General features: G+C 33.5%; 1 protein-coding gene across 1 annotated transcript; it reads left to right on the top strand.

Annotated features, from left to right (window-relative positions):
* The first annotated feature begins 1,824 nt into the window (after nucleotides 1-1,824).
* CycE (cyclin E) lies at nucleotides 1,825-18,547 on the top strand. Its single transcript, XM_089234249.1, has 10 exons — nucleotides 1,825-1,900; nucleotides 2,255-2,307; nucleotides 2,432-2,501; nucleotides 9,431-9,667; nucleotides 10,841-10,987; nucleotides 11,103-11,198; nucleotides 11,995-12,135; nucleotides 12,309-12,420; nucleotides 13,386-13,543; nucleotides 15,347-18,547. The coding sequence occupies exons 2-10, from the start codon at nucleotides 2,291-2,293 to the stop codon at nucleotides 15,470-15,472; spliced, it is 1,104 nt and encodes a 367-aa protein (XP_089090375.1). The 5' UTR covers nucleotides 1,825-1,900; nucleotides 2,255-2,290; the 3' UTR covers nucleotides 15,473-18,547.
* Nucleotides 18,548-18,856: the final 309 nt, after the last annotated feature.

Raw genomic sequence — 18,856 nt, 5'->3', positions numbered from 1 at the left:
CTGGAGACATGACTGATTTCAGGGCCTGCTACCGGGCCGCGGCTCGGCGATTGAAGAAACACTGGAGTAGATAACCTCAGAAAAATCATTTTCCCCGGCTGCCCATGATGGCCTTGAGAAGGCCCTTGGCTTTTCCCAGGTGTTCGCTGAGACGGTCCTGTACGCAGTACCGTCTTAACGAGGCCTTAGGAGAAGAGGGGCCTCACAAAAATGAGATCCGGTTGAAAATTTCTAGAATTTCCAAGGTAGAACCTCAGAAAAACAACTTGGCCCGGGGGTTCACGATGCTCTTAAGACGGCCCTGCCTGTACGTGTGTACTCAAGCAGGGCAGCCTGAGTGCATCTTGAGACATTTACCGGGAAGAAGGGGTTCCATTTTAATTCTGGTTAATGATTTTTAATCTGAAGTATTATTTTCGAGGATGCCACCAGTCAGCTAGGGGGGCCCAGAGGAGTGCTTTGTCCGGTAGGTCGACGATACTTTTTAGATGAGGGAAGGGTGAATCCTATCTGTTTTGTTTTTTACTCAATGAATCTTCACTAAAAAAAAGACCCGTGAGCCTTGTGGCTTCCACATCCTGAACCTATAATGACATTTCGGGCTCCCTACATGGGCGGAGATAGACTTGAAAGTCTGGGGTGGGGGGGCAAAGTCATTATTGCTGTGGGGGCACGATGATGATGTCAATTCATATATACACATATACATTCGACCAGACGACTCCACCTTTAGTGTTGCCCCCCCCCCCGTATCTCCACCCATGGCTCCCTATCAATGACGTATTCACCGGGAAGCTTAGCGGGCTATAGCCCAGGGTGGCAAATTCGAGGGATCATTGATTAAGAAATCAGTAGAATGGCAAGATGGCGGCAAAATTTTCTTAGTTCACTGGCGGTGAAATCATAAATCCCCCTCTGCTTAGGTCAGGCGAGGGACATGGTCAGTGGTGAACCTAGAGACGAGGGATCATGCGTGACCTAGGTAGAGGAATGGCCAAGGATGCGGGTGGGGGGTGGGGGGGAGAGCTGGGGCGGCATGGTGTACTCCCACGTTTGCCTTAATTTCCTGGGGATAACAGAGTCGAGGTTGAGGTTTCTTCGCAAGAATCATATCAAGCACCAGGTACGTACTGATTAATTAAAAATAACTGATTTTCAAGAAAAATGATCAAAAATGCATTCAAATTTTGAGTCTGTTAGGCTGGAATTACACTATAAAAGTTTTGTAACCGTGCTTTTATAAAACTTGAAAAATACGATATGTCTATTGGTTACATATCGGTTGCATTTACTCGAATATAACCGATAAACTAATTTGTTTCATTTTTCCAGTTTTATAAATGCACATTTATCAAACTTTTATAGTGTAATTCCGACTTGGGTAATGAAGCGAACAGGATAAAAATTGCTTTAGGCCGGTATTACACTATAAGAGTTTTAGAAAAGTACTTTTTATGAAACTTATGAAAAATGCAACTAATAAACATATCGGAAAAAACTAACAGGCTTATTGGTTTTTTTTCACGTTCTGTAAAATATATTTTATCAAACTTTCATAGTGTCACCCAGGCCTTAGGCCGGCATCACACTATAAAAGTTACACTGAAAAATGCAACACAAATCAATGCAACAGTAAAACATCTTTTATACAACTTTTATAGTAGTAATGCCGGCCTTAAGCTTTGAAAAAAAAAAAATTTACTTTTTTTTTTGGCTGTGACCAAAAAGTTTCACGAAAGATTTTGGCGACGGATTTTATCCACGAGCAACCCTAGTAACTTCCGCTCTCGCGCATGCGCAGGTAACATATGCCGCGCAAATGCCGGGAAAGCGCGAATGTTTTTTGGCGGGTTGTCGGTCACTCAGCTGGTCGACGTCGCAGGGGATACGTTGAGCGCTCGTAAGTAGATAATAATTATGCAAATTAATCTTTAGATCTCTGTAATTACATAACGATAATTACTTTTTACGTTTCTTCAATTTATTGAAATTGAATTTTGTTGTTACTGTTCATTTCGCATTCCATTCTAATAACTAAAGTATTTTTTTTTTTAATATACCGATATAAATTTTAATTTTTTAACTTAATTTTCAAATTTTTATAAAATAATATTTCCGCTCGTTAAATAACCTCAGAATTGATTGATTTTACGGTTTTTAATTCATCTAAAAATTTGTAATTTCGTCGATTAAAATCGAATTAATTTTTTTTTTTTTGAAATTCATAATTTTGATTACAATATTGATATTTTAGGCCATTTTAATTTCGAGTGGTAGCGCCCGTAAATACATGATGCATCGATCAAGGTAAGAAAATAGTTATTTTCAAAATTAATATTTATTACGTGATGTCGTTGCCGGCTAAGATAATGCACAGCGATGTTTTTCCCTCTCATATGGAAATATTTTTTTTTTACCATTATGTTTTCAGTTCAAATTCTATAGATGGACTAACAAAGCCGCGAATTCTAAGAAAAAAGAGGAAAGCACCAATAAATGAGGTAAGATTAATTGAGGTATTCTTTTAAAAAAATAATTTTTATAACAATGTTTTTTTTCTTTGCGCGGGATTTCGGCGGATGTATCTACCCGCCAAACGCTGGTTAAGGCGGGCTTTCCTTAACCCCCCACTCCCCGGCTGAGGGGGAAAATATGTATCGGTGTTGTGATAATTGATCACTTAATTATTTTAACAGCTTATTATAAACTTTCGAGGTTTTGAAATGTTTATTTTAACTTTGATTAGTTATAATTAAAACTTATAAAAAAAAAAATGTTTCATAATGAATTTTTCTTAAGTGTGGGAATTTTTTTTTCTTTGGATACGTTTTTAAAATTAAGTTTTTTGAAAGAATATTTTGATGAAATTATTTATTGTGGCCAATACAGATGTGGTTTTTTTTAATTCCACAATTAGAATTTAGAAAAACTTGTGCTTTAATTTATAAGAATTTTTTTTTAGATTTTCAGGTATTTTTATTCATGCATGTTGATTTACAAGGTAATTTCTATTGCATTGCATTGCGGTTCTTGTTACATACACGGGGCTGGACTTGATTATTTAGCGGCCTGATGAGAAATTTTTTTTTAAGCTCTCTACAATGCGTTTTTTTACCTCAGATGTATGGGGGGTGTATAGTATGAAGACCCAGGAATTAGTGTTTTTTCTCTCTATACATCTATTACAAAAATCTGTTTTGGGAAGGGGCAGTGCAGTCTTAATGCATATATAGGTTTACCCAGGCACAGACCAGGGGCCTCAATAGAAGGGCCTTCCAAAAATGCAGTCCGGTTGAAATTTTCTAGAATTTGCAAGACCACTTTTGCCCGGGGTCCCGGCAGTGGCATCTGAGCTGTGGGTGCTTGAATACCCATAGTATTTTCAATCTCGTAGGAGCACACCAGATATCAAAGTTTCTTACATGAAACTAAGAGTCGAGCAGCCACAGGGATGTAAAACACTTCCACAAGGATGATGTCAATCTCCAATATCAGTACAAAGGTTTTAATACCTGGCTGATACAACGATATATTTAGGAAAACGAGAAAGTTCACTGTAAGTGCACAGTTAAATTTTCTCTTTTCTAAATATATATTTGCATCAGCCAGCTATTAAAAACCTTCGTATATAAAACACTTCCGATGCCCCAATAACATTCAACACAAATTTTTCATATGACCTATCTACAGATTAGTATAATTTCAAGCCATGGCTTTCTTAAGTAGTGTTATAATCAAATTGCATCAATATAGTATTGTTTAGGGCCTGATGTGATCACACTTCAGTCTGGTCATACACTAACTTTTTTTCACTGCATACATAAATGTGTGAAGTAAAAATAGGCTTGAATCAAATGAATTTTGAATGTGTTTAATTATATTTCTTTTCAGCTTTAATAAATTTTCTATTTATAAAAAAAATTGTGTAATTTGTCTCTTGTATTCTGTTCCAGATTTGTGTTTCAAAATAAGATTGTTTAGTTTACCGAAATAAAACATGCTGTAAAGATTTGATTAAACATTTTATGAATTGCGTTAATTTTACACGTAATGTTTCCCCATAATTTAGAGAGGGGGGGGGGGTTTCATGTTTTTTCATTATAAAAATGACATTAAAATTTGAGCTCAAGGGAGGGGTTTGAACCCAAAAACCCCTCCCTTGCATACGGCAATGTTTGTGCTTAAAATTAATTTAAATATGGTTGTTAAATTTGAGTCTAAGGTAGTATAAAATTTTCTGATTTTATTGCACTATATCTTTTAACATAGGAAAATTAAAATATTTAGGACAGTTTTTCATGAGCAAATCGCCATGCTTGGCTCCAAGAAGTTGAGCTGGCGCTTAAATATTTTTCAGATTCATCAAGCCGTGATATAGTATACCCGCTGATGTGATAACAGATGTTTTTACGAAATAAATGTGCATTTAAGAATGAAATTTTTTACTGAAAGAAAGTTTATTTGGTCGAGAGAGTGAGTGAATAAAGTGTATATAAGAATGTGAAATTTCTTTTAGTTCAAATAATTTTAATTGTATTAGTTTGGCTTAACTAAACATTACTTTATATAATGGGACCTTTTGTTCAGATTGTTTTTAAATATTCTGATTAGTGTTGAAAGAAAGACTAATATAATCTTTTTGGTCCCAGGAAAGAAGGCTGATAGGGTTTTACCCTGGGAGTTATCGGACTGGCTGTTGTAAATTTCTAGTATAAAAAGAAATTATAAAAGTTCAGTTTAAAATCTTAGCAAGGAATGTCTGAATCACAAAACTATTGAAAATTCATTTGTCGGCGGAAGCTGGAATTGGATATTAGTTATAATTGATTTGAGGATATAGAATGAAACAGTCCAGTTTTATTCTTGCCTCCTATATCTTCAGGGACAGCTTAAGTTAGGGTGGCACTTGGGTGGCAGCGTAGACTAGTTTTTGACTTCAATTTAAAAAAAAATTTCATTGAAAATATATATATATTTGCATGATGTTTTTGAGCCATACCTTGACATTGGTGGTGACGAGAAAATTTAAGAATAGATGGCCTGGGATTTTTTGTGATATCAGAAACAAGAATGCAACCTATCAAGGGTAGCTTGAAATAATCTACCCATGCAGGACTTATTTTTATTTATAGGCGTCCTGCCTATGCCTTTCCCCATGGCCATACATCTTCCATCGGGGCCCCCTAGGCTGGAATCTTGCATGTCCCCAAGCTGGATTTTTCATGGGGGGGGGCCCTTCTAGTTATTTTATAGTTTGATAAATGATAAGGATAGCTCATGCCATGTCAGCCCCACCCTTGGGGAGGCCATGCCTCTCTAGATTGGAACCCTGTCAGCTTCTCACCAGGGTTGCCTTTAGGGCACAGCACATGAGGACAAGGCTTAGCATTTGGGCTGCAGCTAAGTTTGTGCAGCCTCTGAATATCTTGATATTCAACAGATTTTTTAGCTACTATTGGCTAAATTCACCACAATCTTGCCCACACCCCTTGCTTTCGAAATGAGCTACAACATATCATATTGGTGTTCCAGTTCAAAAGAAATTCAACCTTTTGTTCACAATATATCTAAAATCAGCATTTGTGTATGTAGACATTCAGTTGATTTTGGCAACAATTCAATTTTGCACTTCACCAATCTCTCGGCGTTTGTAGTTAACCATTTCAGATATCCTGATGGAGGTGGTGTTATCTTGTAAGATTTCCATCTGCAAAATCAAATTCCCCAAAGTCTAACAGTAAATTCTGAATTCGTCTAATATTTACTTCAATGAACACAGGTTTCAGTGATATATTGTGAACAAAAGGCTAAATTTCTTCTCAATTAAAACACTGATATGATTTGTATGTTCTTTCTTTTAAAAGCTGGGAAAATGGGCAAGTGGTTTTTTTTGGTAAATTTGACCAATTGCAGCTGGAAAGGTGTTTGAGGAATTAGCAATCACAGATTTTGGAGATAATTCAATTTTGTACTTCACCAATCTTTCAGAGCATGTAGCTTGCCATTAAATCCAGATATAAGATAAGTTAAAAATCCTAGGCCGGAGTGGAAGACGAGAAGAGAGGGCAGTAAAATTTATACAGCCCACATTTTCTGCAAAATGAATCTGCTTCTGCTAAAGTACTGGGAGTGAACATAGATTCAGCAGGTTGGGGATTCAGGGTTCTTCATTGGCTCACCCACTGTTCATGATACACTTCAAGATCTGGTCATTTTCATGGAAGTTTGACCTGCATCAACCTATATCTTAAATTGCTGTTTGATTGCTGACCCTCTGATGTTAGAAAAAGATTATTTCCCTCTGGAATTTTCTCCAATATAAACTGGTACCAGAGCTTTTTATCTTAAGGGATATGACATCTGTTGACTTTTTCTACTCGCACTAATTGATTGGAAGAGTTGTAATACAATTTACTGCTCCCAACTAATGGCATTTGTAATTCTGGGGTTAATGATTTTAGTTATTCTGTTGAGTTGTACTAGGGTCAGCAATATTTTTGAATGTTGACATTTTCTATGAATAAGATGACAGTGTTGAGACACATTAACCTGAAAAATTTGTTCAGAAAGCTCTAGGTACTTCGATTGGCCACCCACTGATCTTGAACTAAGTCCAATTCTATGTCTAGATCTTTGCGAGGCTGACAAAAATACCCAGTGCTGCCCGGGTTTTCTCCTTATACTGGGAGTAATTAAGAAGTTAAAAATATTCCAAAAGTGATTGTTAGGACCCTCACTGTCCAGCTTTGAACTTTTAAAGTAGCCTATCGTTCAAGTCAAGACCATTTTTTAAAACCTAAAAAATCTTATATATATATATATATATATATATATATGAATCTGAAAAGTAATTTATTTCTCAAGCAAACTTCGGGCTGCTTCAATAATTTTTTCATTGAAAACATTCAAATACATCTAAAAATGTCCACTGCTTTATATGATCAAAGGGTTCCATGAAATCATGTAGAGCGAGTTGAATTCAACATGAGTGAGTGAGGAGGAATCCATTAGGAAAAGGTTCTAAACCTTATTGTGTTCTGCAGACCCTTTATGGCAATGAGATGTAAGGCCATGGACCTCTTGTCTGATAAAATGAAGGCCCTGGATCCCTTCACAAAATATTCAGTATATAACATGTAAAAACAGTTTTCTGATCCAAGCTGGCTGACTTCCTGAAATCTCTTAGTACCTATCCCCAAGAGCCAGTTTTTCTAGGATAATTATTGCCCTGTTACGATTGGGGTTAGTTTGGCAAATATAAACCTACATGGTAACTTTTTTCCCCATAGGGGAAGAAAGATGTGAGAAAACCCCAAAGCAAAATATTCTAATATCTGTGGCATACGTCGTAGAACAATCAATGCTACTGCAGGATAATCTGGAAGAATTTTAAGAAAAGTGTAGAAAACACATAGGAATTTTTATTGCAGAACATTTCCAGTTAGTCTAGTGCTCATTGCAGAACATTGGCTCTCAACTGCTCCTATTGCTCTTGGAGTTTGCTTTTGAATCACTTATTGCTTTGCATTGAAATTTTAAGAAAAGGGGAATTATTCTTTTCTGCATATGGGGTGTAGGGTATACCTCCGATTATTTGTGAAGTTGAAAGTTAAACTGGATCTTTCTGTCGTCCAAAAGATACTGTTACCTGATGGCATTTGCTCAAATTTTTGTTGCAACAGTTTGAAATAGAGTAGTGTAGCAGCCAAGATAGATAATTATACTCGCAATACTTTGGAACATCCTTTGGTGTAGTGAGCAAGTTTGACAACTAATTAGTCCTTGTTGGAGAGTTTCTTGTAAGCAGGGTATGCCAATTTAAATCACTTGGGTTTTTTTTTAAATCAATTGCAACTTTGTGATTTAAATGTTTTTTCTTTACATAAATTCAATGATTGAAGTAACCTAGTATAGTTTGCATTTTACTGATATGTTATAAAGTTTGATTAAAAAAAGTATAGATTGTTTTTTGGGGTAAATATAGACTTGAACTTAATCCCTAGATACAGTGCAGAAGGAAAGCTGTTCCATTTCTAGATTCTATGCATGGAAAACATTGCAAAAAAATTTAGGGAGCTAAACTGCATTATTTTCACTGCATTGCAATGTGGCACTAGGGTTCCCCTGATTAAAAAAAACAGGAATAATTTTTTGTATAAAGCCCTGCTCTAATTGCTGACTCAAAATAATAGCTATTATTCCAATATAGATATCATTGGGAATTATCTTTCTGTATTAAAATTTTGAGTTTGCATGGTCTTTTTTACCAAAACCCATTAAATCTGAAGAAATAAAAATGTGTTAACTACTAAGCAACATCATGCACATCGGAAACACATCCATTCATTGTGCAAGAAACTCTTGCCAATAGAATGTTTTATTTAGTTGATGCTGGAGGGCCCTTTGGTTGCACATCGAGTGAATTGGACTGTCTTCACCAGATGTATGATACCGAGTTGCCACCACTCATTCACTTTAACCCTTTGCGATCGGCAAATTTCTCTGATGGGGAATACCAGCTAGTCAGAGCAAATTTAGCTTTTCAGAGTTATTTCTTCCAGAAATTGTGCTGCCATCTACCCAGGGAAATACGTAGTCGAGTATTTTGCAATAGAAAAGTATTGCACTGCATTTTTATTTTCAAAAAATTGTTTTGTTTGAACTCTCAAAATTTCCCACAAATGCTATTTCCCATTTGGATAACTTTTGGCCAATTTTTCCCACGAGTTACCATCACTGCTAACCTCATTAGCCATGCCGCTCGCCAGGCAATCATAAATGACATCCTGCTGGTGGCACAGACTTCTAAGATGACTTACAAATGTCGCCACTATGGCGACATTGGCCGCAAAGGGTTCATGGGCTCATGAATAAAAACACTTTTCTCTACAAAATGGTAATCCATGAAGTTAATTTGGGCTCAATGACCTTTCATGTTACATAAACAGATTTTTGGTGTTCATATTTTTTGCTTATAGATAAAGATTTAGATTTAGATTTTTCTGCTTTATTATAAAAAAAAGCAGTTAGGTGGTATGGGAATATGCATTCTTAATGATTAGCAAGATATGGTTTAATTAATAAGCAGTCTGTTAATTTTAATAATCGAAATTAGATTTTTAAAAAAATACTGTTTGTAAGTAGTATGGCAGAAATTGTATGTCAAGTTAGGTTGGAGAGAGGTTCTACTCAACATTTGATAATTTATTTTCTTATAAGAGAGTTCTTTTTCTTAATCCTCAAAAATGTATTGTGGTGTATTTCACACATTTCAAGTGTGTAATGAAAGTGAAGACTATTGTGCTGTTTGATCAGATGTTAGAAATATGCATGCAAAATATCTTCTTATAAATATACTCTCATATTCTTTACAACAATTTTTCTTGCCAACATCAGTGCAGTATTTGAATATCAATTTTTGTCTTTTCAGCCTACTCCTGATAGCCCTGATCTTACGGAGTCAGACATATCAATCTTGAGCGATGAAAGTTCTCTTCTGATGCGGCCATCAACCCTGCCAGATCTACCGTGGGCATCATCTGAGTCTGTGTGGGAAGGATTGATTTTGAAAGATGCGAAGTATTGCATACATGATGCCAACATTTTCGCCCGACATCCCGAGTTACAACCACGAATGCGGTCAATATTATTAGACTGGCTAATTGAGGTTGGTATTTCTCATTTTGTGAAATTCAATGAAAGGGTTTTTCCTTAAAACTGGTATTTAGATATTTGCTGTATAAATTTAATTTTTTTTTCCTTCAGAAAAGTGTGCACAATAAGATCCTATAAAGTTTTTAGTTCCCCCTCTCCGCATAGTAAAACCTTCATATGGAAAGAAAATAGATTCTTTGTAGGGAATTTACTTATAAATGTACCTAGATACTGAGACTTTAATTTGTCTTGGTATTTTGGTCAAAATTCCTTATATGCAAGGGCAGTAACAGTTTTAAGAATTATGTTTCCATTGTAATTTGGATAATTTTATTCTAATTTAATTTTTAAAGAAAATATGGTTACCCCAAGAAGGGAAAATTCCTAAACTTGGTCTGTGGTACCCTTAAAATTGAGGCATGGTTGTTCCAAGATAATCAATCTGGAACTCCTTCTGTGGCACTCTAAAATGCTGTAATGCACTGATTAGGAATGATAGTCTTCATATGTTGATTATTTTAGAAAATTATCTTGGTGTTGAAGAAACTTTTCTCTTCAAATGTGTTGAAGCTTTTCTCACTCATGGCTCCCTTGTCCTGATCAATTTTTATTTGTGGCTCCCCAGAATAGTTTAACAAAGAACCACTTTAAGGCATTGAATTGACCAACATCAGTATAACCACTGTGATGTCCGTGACAAAGTTTTGCAATGCTTCCGTCCCTCCCTCCTTGGAGGCAGTGAAACTCAGAGCCACTGATGTTACCCTCTCCACAGCATGTCCTTTCACCCATATTTGACTACTCCAATCCATGACCAAATTGCAGTGTCTTCTCTTTATACATAACTGGTTACTTAAACAGTAAGTTTGAGAAGCTTGAAAAAATTGGATATTAATTTAACTTGTTTTTACTTCATAATTAATGTAAATTTTTAATTTAATAACTTAATATCAATAAGTTTAATTCAATTAAAACAATTAGCAATGATTTCAGGAAACCTTGTGTACCATGTGACAAAAAAATTTAACTTAAATCAGAGTGTTACTCAGTAACTAAATTTGATTAGTTTATCAGAGCCAAAAAATCATCTGTACATAACCAGTTTCCCCGCATAATCTTGTATAAAATGTTTTGGAATACAATTTTTCCTAGTAATTATTTTTTTTCTTTATATTTCATGTTTTAGGTCTGTGAGGTTTACTTGCTACACAGAGAGACTTTCTATTTAGCTCAAGATTATATTGATAGGTTCCTGTATATAAAAAAGAACATTCCTAAAAACCAGTTGCAACTTGTTGGTGTTTCGTCATTATTTATTGCTGCAAAAGTAGAGGCAAGTGAAATTCTCTATTTTCAACCATTAAAATTCAATTTAGAAAATATCAGATGTTCTTTAAATCGATTTGTTAATCAATTATTTTTTAAATTCAATTCGTTATCAATTCCAGGAGATATATCCCCCGAAGCTCTCCGAGTTCGCCTATGTAACTGATGGGGCTTGTACGGAAAAAGAAATTGAACAGATGGAATTCGTCATTCTAACGGTTTGTGTAGTATTCAATAATTTCTTAATATTTTCCTTTTCCTAAAATCCAGCTGCCAAGATAATTTGCCTATTAAATAGTAAGTTCTGCTTTATGCTTGGATTCAGTGTTATTCTTGACTTGTGAAACAAAATGTTAGCACTGATCGAATCAACATTTCTTGAGCAATATACGAATAGAAATAATTTACCTTATTCCAAGTTATACAGTATTTTTCCCCTCATTAGCTGGGGATACCTATGTTTTGCGGTACGCCAGGAAATTCAGATCACAGATTCTGAAAAATTCTTAAATATGTGTTCTAAAAATCAGCTGAATCGGCTATATTTATGTTGTGATCCTTATTAAACATAGGATTCCCAGCATGCGAAGAACAGGCTAGATTCCAAAATTCAAAAAGCTAGTGTCCCTTGAGTTTTCCGGCTAATACTGTACTGGGTGGCATTTTGTTATTTTTTTCTGATTTGAAACATTAAATTTAACACCTTTGAAAATAAAAACATCGACCTTATCTTAATATGAAGAACATTTTGGAAAAAATTGTTTCATTGATTAAATTTAATTAGTTACATAATTTTATCCATGTTTAATATTCAGTATGCATTACTCCTTGGTTGATTCATACACATGCATGGTCTGGAAGGCATGCTTTAATATGTACTTGGCTGTTTAAACCAACATAAGTGCTTTAATCCTTAGTCGAATCATGCTGTCTATTGTTCATTTTCTAAAAGGCATGTGTGAAACACATATTTACACATGGCTGAACTGACATAAATGTATGTATACTTTACAGAGTTTGAACTGGCTAGTGTCTCCAGTGACGATCAATAGTTGGTTAAGCGTGTATCTACAAGTGGCTGTGTGTCAAGAAGTAGGAAATGCGGATGTCGAGTCTAGAGGTTTTTCTAGTCGTGCTTTTGAACAGATTTGCCAGGTATGTGCATTAAGTAAAATAGCTTCAAATATTCTTATTAGTTTTCCTTTGCACGGGAAGCAAAAAATTCTTTCTAACCTCAGTGAAGTTCCGTTTCAAAAAATAAAAACCATAAATGTCATATTTTCACTCTAAAATTTTAATTCACTTTATAAATTTTTTCCCCCTTGCAGCTACTAGATCTCTGTATATTGGACCACAATTGCTTGAAGTTCAGGTACGGAGTGTTGGTCACATCTGCAGTAGCTCATCTAATCTCCAAAGATATTGCAATATCTGCTTCGGGTAATTTTTATTTTACTATTGTCAAGAAAGTCTAATTGGAGTAAAATGGAAATAAAAGCTTAATTTTTTTATATTAAGTTTATATTTATTTTTAATTTTAATGCATTTGAAATTTCATAATTTTATTTAAGATATAAAAGGTTAATAAAGTAATAAAAATGTTTATAAATTAAATATTTATATACAGTATAACAAAGCATAGGTGCCAATGCTTCCGATTTATCTGGAATCCTTCAGATTTTTCAGCCTTATTAAAATCCTCTGGTTGGAAATCAGATTTTTCTAATTTTTTTTGTATCTTCATAGGAAAATCCCTAAAAGTCCTCAAATTGTGCTTTTTTTTGAATGGGATATCCTTAAAGAAAATACTCTTTCAGTCCTTGCAATTCCAGGCTGACCACATTTTCTCAGGAAAAATATGGGGAATCTGGATTTCAAGTACGAAAAATAAGTAATTGTTGCCAAATATGATGTCGAAAGCAGGTGAAGTGGCCAATTATTGCTAAAAAATCAGGACGGAAAAATAGGATTTACGTATGGCCACCCAATGCAGTTCCAGAAAAGTCCCTGGATTTTTTCCATTTATTTGTGCCATGCTTTCTTTGATGCAGACTTTATCATCACATGATAAACTAGATTTTTCCAGTGTGTGAATTGGCATCTATGCAACAGATTTAATGCATTTTCTTTCATTATATAACAAGATTTTTAATGAAACTTGCGCATCTTCGATAATTTATTCCTTTGCTTATTATGTATAACAATTTCTTCAATGCAATCTAATAACTCTTGTAACGACTTTTATTTAAATCATTACAAATGCTGGTTTTCTTTAATACTGGGTAGTTATTGTTAAAATACAAAGTGCATTTATATTTGGTTGTGATATTTATTTTTGAATAGTGGTTTGTTTATATTTCCAAGGGAAAATATTCATACCTGAGAGCAATTTTTTTTCTCTTCAGGTTATTCGTTGAATGATATTGCTGAGTGTTTTGAGTGGATGCTGCCATTTGCTGAAGTTGTAAGTCATCAGGGTGTGTTGGAGCCGAAGTTTTTCAAAAAAGTGGCCTCTTGGGACAGGCATAACATACAAACTCACAGTGTAGGTCTCAAGATGCTGGTAAGTACGCTTTCTTTTAATGTTCTTTATTATGTTTTGCAAATTATATATTTATTATACTTCCATATTTTTTTATAAAATACTGTAACTGATTTTTCAGGTTAATTAATATGTTGAACAATTGATCTTTCTATTTTGACATGCCCAGGGTGTGCTTAAGTACTTGAATGTGAAACTAATACTTTCATTAAACTCATGAAATTTGGAATTAATATAATATAATCATATCCAAGCGTCCCTATTCACACTATTGTCTGTCATAGCTATAAATTGAACATGTGCAAGATACACAAATCAAATAGTATTTCTGATCATCCTGAAACCTTTATTTCTCTCAAAATTGTACAAAACATTCTAATAGATACCGAATATTCTCATAATTCTTTATTATAAACCCATCATTGTTTTTTTTTTTACAAATGTCAGTCGATTAAACCCCCATCAAACTCAAGTGGTATTGAGATTAGCTACACACAAAGAAGCGCAAAATTGTAAATTACCAATTAAACACAATTTTTTAACAGATTTATTATGTTTGCAAGATTTGCAGTTGTAAAAGCCAAGTGTAAAATTTGCTGCTATTGGCTTGAAGAGTGCCATTGGTTTGAGTTTTCTCGTCATTTCTCAAATTCTAGCGATTGGCATCATCAGGAACAAACAGTCGTACCATAAAATCAAATAATCTTAAATTTTGTGTGTATGTGGGCTCAGGCTGTATTTGTGTCCCCTATTGGCTCGGCTTTTCCCTTTGCAAATATTCTACATTTTGATATAGAATATAATAAACTTATAGTTGATTATAAATGTTTTCAGGCATGGTGTATATTTTTTTTCATAATTTTTCACATTAAACATGAAAATTGTGATCTAATACTTTTGATAGAATAGTCAGGCTATTGCTGATTATAATAAACGTTTTCACGAAAAGTGTAAACTAATATTTAGAACATTTCCAATTTGACATCAAGATTTCTATTTGTCATATTAAATATATATTAGATATTTTAAATACCTTTTCACATTCTTTTTTAAACTGAAGAAGTAGGTTTTGTAAATACAATATTTTTTGGAAATATTTTATACTTGACTGAAAATATCAGACTAAAAGACCATTCTCGATTGAAAATATCAAATCACTTTTTTCACCGAAAATATGAAACCAACAATATTGGCACATTTTCATCTGAATGAAAATATATCAGCCCATTCTCAACTGAAAATGTCGGCCAATTCTCGATTGAAAATATCACCTCAGGCCATTCTTGATTGAATATTTTTATTTTAAATTTGTTTATCTATTTATTTACAGACAAATTAATTTATGATTGAAAACTTGTGTATCCATCAAACCATTCTCGATTTAAAAAATATTAAATGAAATATTGTATGTCATGATATTTTGAAAATAAATATTGCTATATATAATCAAAACACACCCTACCCTGTCCGCGATTATAAAAATTTTGGCAAATTATCGGATTTCACGGTACAACCGTTTGCTTCTGATGATGACAACCACTAGTTTGAAAAAAAACCAATCACACCTTAAAAGAGTTTTCACTTTATCTCAAAGTAGTTTGTAAAACGGAAAGGTTCCAAAAATGTAAGAACATAAGATAGTCAATTCAAACTATTCTTAGAATCAAGATGATTAAGAATCATCTGTAATCCAATGTGACTCAAATTTTCTGACATGCTCAAAAAAGCACTGGAATACGGTAGATGAGATATATTTTTTTAATTGACAGCTAATTTTTGAAATTTATATCAACATTTTCATACACGCCTGTATTTTTATTTTAGGAGCAAGTCCACTTCAGACAAGCCCACTATTCTGCGAACAGCAGTCCAAGCACTGTCAAACTGGGTGTAATGACCCCTCCACAGAGTATAAAAAAGATCTGTCTCAAAGAGGAACAGAGACCATGATTTATAGAAGGGGATTTCGTTTTTTTTAATTAGTCATTTTTTGTAAATTTAAACAGGCTTTTTTTTGTCACAGCTTGTATTTTTGATATAAATACTGTTGAACTGCCATTTTTATATTATTGCCTGATGTATCTAGTCCGTGTGTTCCATTAATTACAATTGTATATTTTGTGTGGCAGTTTGTTTTATGCTTGTTATAATGCAAGCAACCATAAAACTTGTGTGAGTGTGGTTTTTTTTTTGAAATGCCAAATTTTACCATATTCTGTTGGTCAGTTTTTTTTTTTTTTGTTTACATTTTTCCCCCCTTCTATACAAACACTCAGATTTTTTTTTTAGCTGTAGTAAAATGCTCATTTTCCATTAGGATTTTTCTCATGATTCCACTGTACTTAACTGAATGTCTGTTTGTGCGTATATTTTTCTGTGAATTTAGCATTAGTACCTATAATATGTGCCATGAAGCTTTCTGCTGCCATTTTTTTTCTCTCTCGGAATAACATTTTGCTGATTAACGAACCTTTTGATTGTCCTTGTGATTCAATCTTTTAGCTGTTTTCATTTTTTTTTAAAGCTGAAAAGGTTTTGTTTTTATGATTTTATTCATAATCGGTATACTCTTTTAAATACTAGGTGGTCCAGTTCACATTATCGTAAACAGTGTATGTCCATGCAGTGCCTTAATATTAGTAAATGTTAATCATTTTATCAAAAATTTTAAAATTAGTTTATACGATTTCGTGAAAAAAAAAAATTGTTGAAAGATTTTGCGAGAAACTCGTATTTCAACCAATCACAGATCTTAATATCTAAATATAGGGTATCCCACTGTCTTGGTTCTTAATTGTTGCTCATAGAAATCAAACTATGAGTCCCAATTTGATGAAATTTGCTACAAACATACCTTCAAACAAGAGAAACTTATTGGCTTTGTGCAGCAAGTGTTTGGAATTTGCTGTCATTAGCAGAAATAAATGATACTGAAGAATACCTCCATATACACGGGAAGTCATTGATTTCCTGCTGAATGGCATCATACTTCCTCAAACCCTTGGGTATGTCTAGCAAATTTTGTAGAAACTAATGGTTTGGTTTTTTTATGACTGAAAATTAGGGGATTGTGAGCAAGTGAAACACCCTGTATTTAATCCCTAAATGCTTCAGGTTCTGATGTATTGACTTCCGCTTCTGGAGCATGAAATTAAGAAATTAAATGTCCATAAGCTGATTTGATTAATGAGGATATTTTTGGTCCTTGCAAACCGTAGATCTATAATGGCAGCTCTCAAATTTATGGCTTTGGCTAAGAGTTTATGAAAACATTTACAGATTTTCAGATTATTATTTTTTTTTGTAAAATAAATCTGCAACAAAAAGTATTTTCCCATGTCTTCAGTGTTTCAAAGAGTGTGAGGTTGTGTATTTGAATTAAGCTTATATTTGATTGAACAGCGAAAAGAATGTTCTATTCTCTTTGGGTGAATGAAATTTAATTTAAGAAATTTATTTATTCGAAAACATTGGTGTGTGAAAAGCTATTAATGTAATCAATAGATATTTTTATCCGACTGAATGAACTATTGTAAATATATGTACTTGTTTATATGAATGCAATGTTTGAAAAACTCATATTTTTCTAAATATTTCTCTTTAGTTTTCTGTCGTGGCTGCTAATGGGAAATTTTTTTAAATATGTGTGCGATTATAAAATTTAGGTCCTGTTCGTGTTATTCATTTGTAAATATATACATTTATTTGCCTTTGTAAATATTTTTTTCTATGAAATTCCCCTATGGAAATACGGGGTGACTATAAGTTCCCGTCCCCTCAGCAATTTTTCTCAAGCTCCTTATCTGAATACATACAATTTTTTAGGATATCTTAATGAAACCATGGGGGGAGATTTATGAAATAAGAAAAATAGTTCAATTCTCGATCACCAAGTGAAAAAGTGGCACGTCATTATTGCATTTTACATTGTCTCGTCCATATAATGTATATACCCAGTTTTAATAAAATACTTGGTACTTGGTCCGTATGGAAAGTGAAAACTCGCGTCTTTTTCACCTGGTGGTCAAATTGGACTATTTTATTTCATAAGTCTCTCCCATGGTCTCATTAAGATATCCTAAAAATTTGGCTGTATTCTGAGCAGTTTTTGAGAAAACTACTCTGGGTACAGGAACTTCAATTACAATCACCCTGTATATAGAGGACAGTTATGAATCTGTCATCTGCGAGTGTCGTCTTTTGGCATTGTAGCCCTATAGTCTAATATAAAATATTAAGAATTGGTTTACAGATGCTTGTGGTTAAGCGTGTTCTAGTTGCTCCTGAAAACTTTTATGAGGGGGTCATATTGTATGTGATTTATTGATGGTTGTCAGTCCCATGTACTTTGGAAATATATCTATCTTGGTTTGTATGTAATTCAACATCGGTACTTGTACGAAAAATACATCAACTGATAGAACTTTGTTTACATTTGGCTTGTAGAGATAGAATCTACTAAAATGTAACAGTAAAGTTTGTGCATGTTAAATTTGTACTTATCTATACGATCGGTATATTTCATAGCTTTTACTTTTTCATACAAAAACTAAATGTAGATTTTCAGAGTCAAATTGATAAGGGTATCTCTAAAGAATTCAGCTATGTGTGAACTTTTGTTTCGACCATCGGAAGACATGTTTAACTATATAGTACATATACTATAAACACAATTTTTTCTCCTGGTGTTTTCTTAATTTTGTCTAAAAGAATAAATTTGTTTTCCTGCTACTTCATATCAACATTTACTTGATTTATTTTTGATGGGTTTATCTTGTGACATTTCCATATTGAAACTGATGTAAATTTAGACGTAGGTGATGAGATTGGGTCACATGAACTTGATTATGAAAGGAGCATTTTCAAATCGTTTCTCTCATGTTAATTTATTCATTTTTATCATTTGTCATTTGTTTTTTTTGTGGTGGAGTGAATGTTTCATGATATGGTATTGTTTTTTTTGCTGTATTATGTGATATGACTGCTGTATCTTGTTGAATGGCAATAAAGTGTTTCACTATTTTATTCTTTTTTTTCATTTATGTAATTTTTAAAGAAACTTTTTATTTAAAACTTTGGCAGACATGTTAGTTACGGGATACCGTTGAATGTGGTTTCCAACGTCACAAATAGATTGATGTTTGACTCCCTACTGTTCTACAATCGAATCCTATTATAACAAACTCTAAGAGACCAGAGAAATCACTTCATTATAACAATTTTGTTATAAAGGAATTCGAGATTTTTTAATATTGTTTCTATGCAAACTTATCTGGGGGATTAGAAAAAATTTCATTAAAACGAGATTTATTTTTTTGCTATGACTATTCATGA

Source organism: Pholcus phalangioides, unplaced genomic scaffold, assembly GCF_987345545.1.
Source record: "Pholcus phalangioides strain wild (caught in Gottingen) unplaced genomic scaffold, Ppha-v1.0 ptg000001l_1, whole genome shotgun sequence".
NCBI lineage: Eukaryota > Metazoa > Arthropoda > Arachnida > Araneae > Pholcidae > Pholcus > Pholcus phalangioides.
The sequence above is the reverse complement of the archived record's forward strand: the minus strand, read 5'-3'. Positions and strand labels throughout refer to the sequence as shown.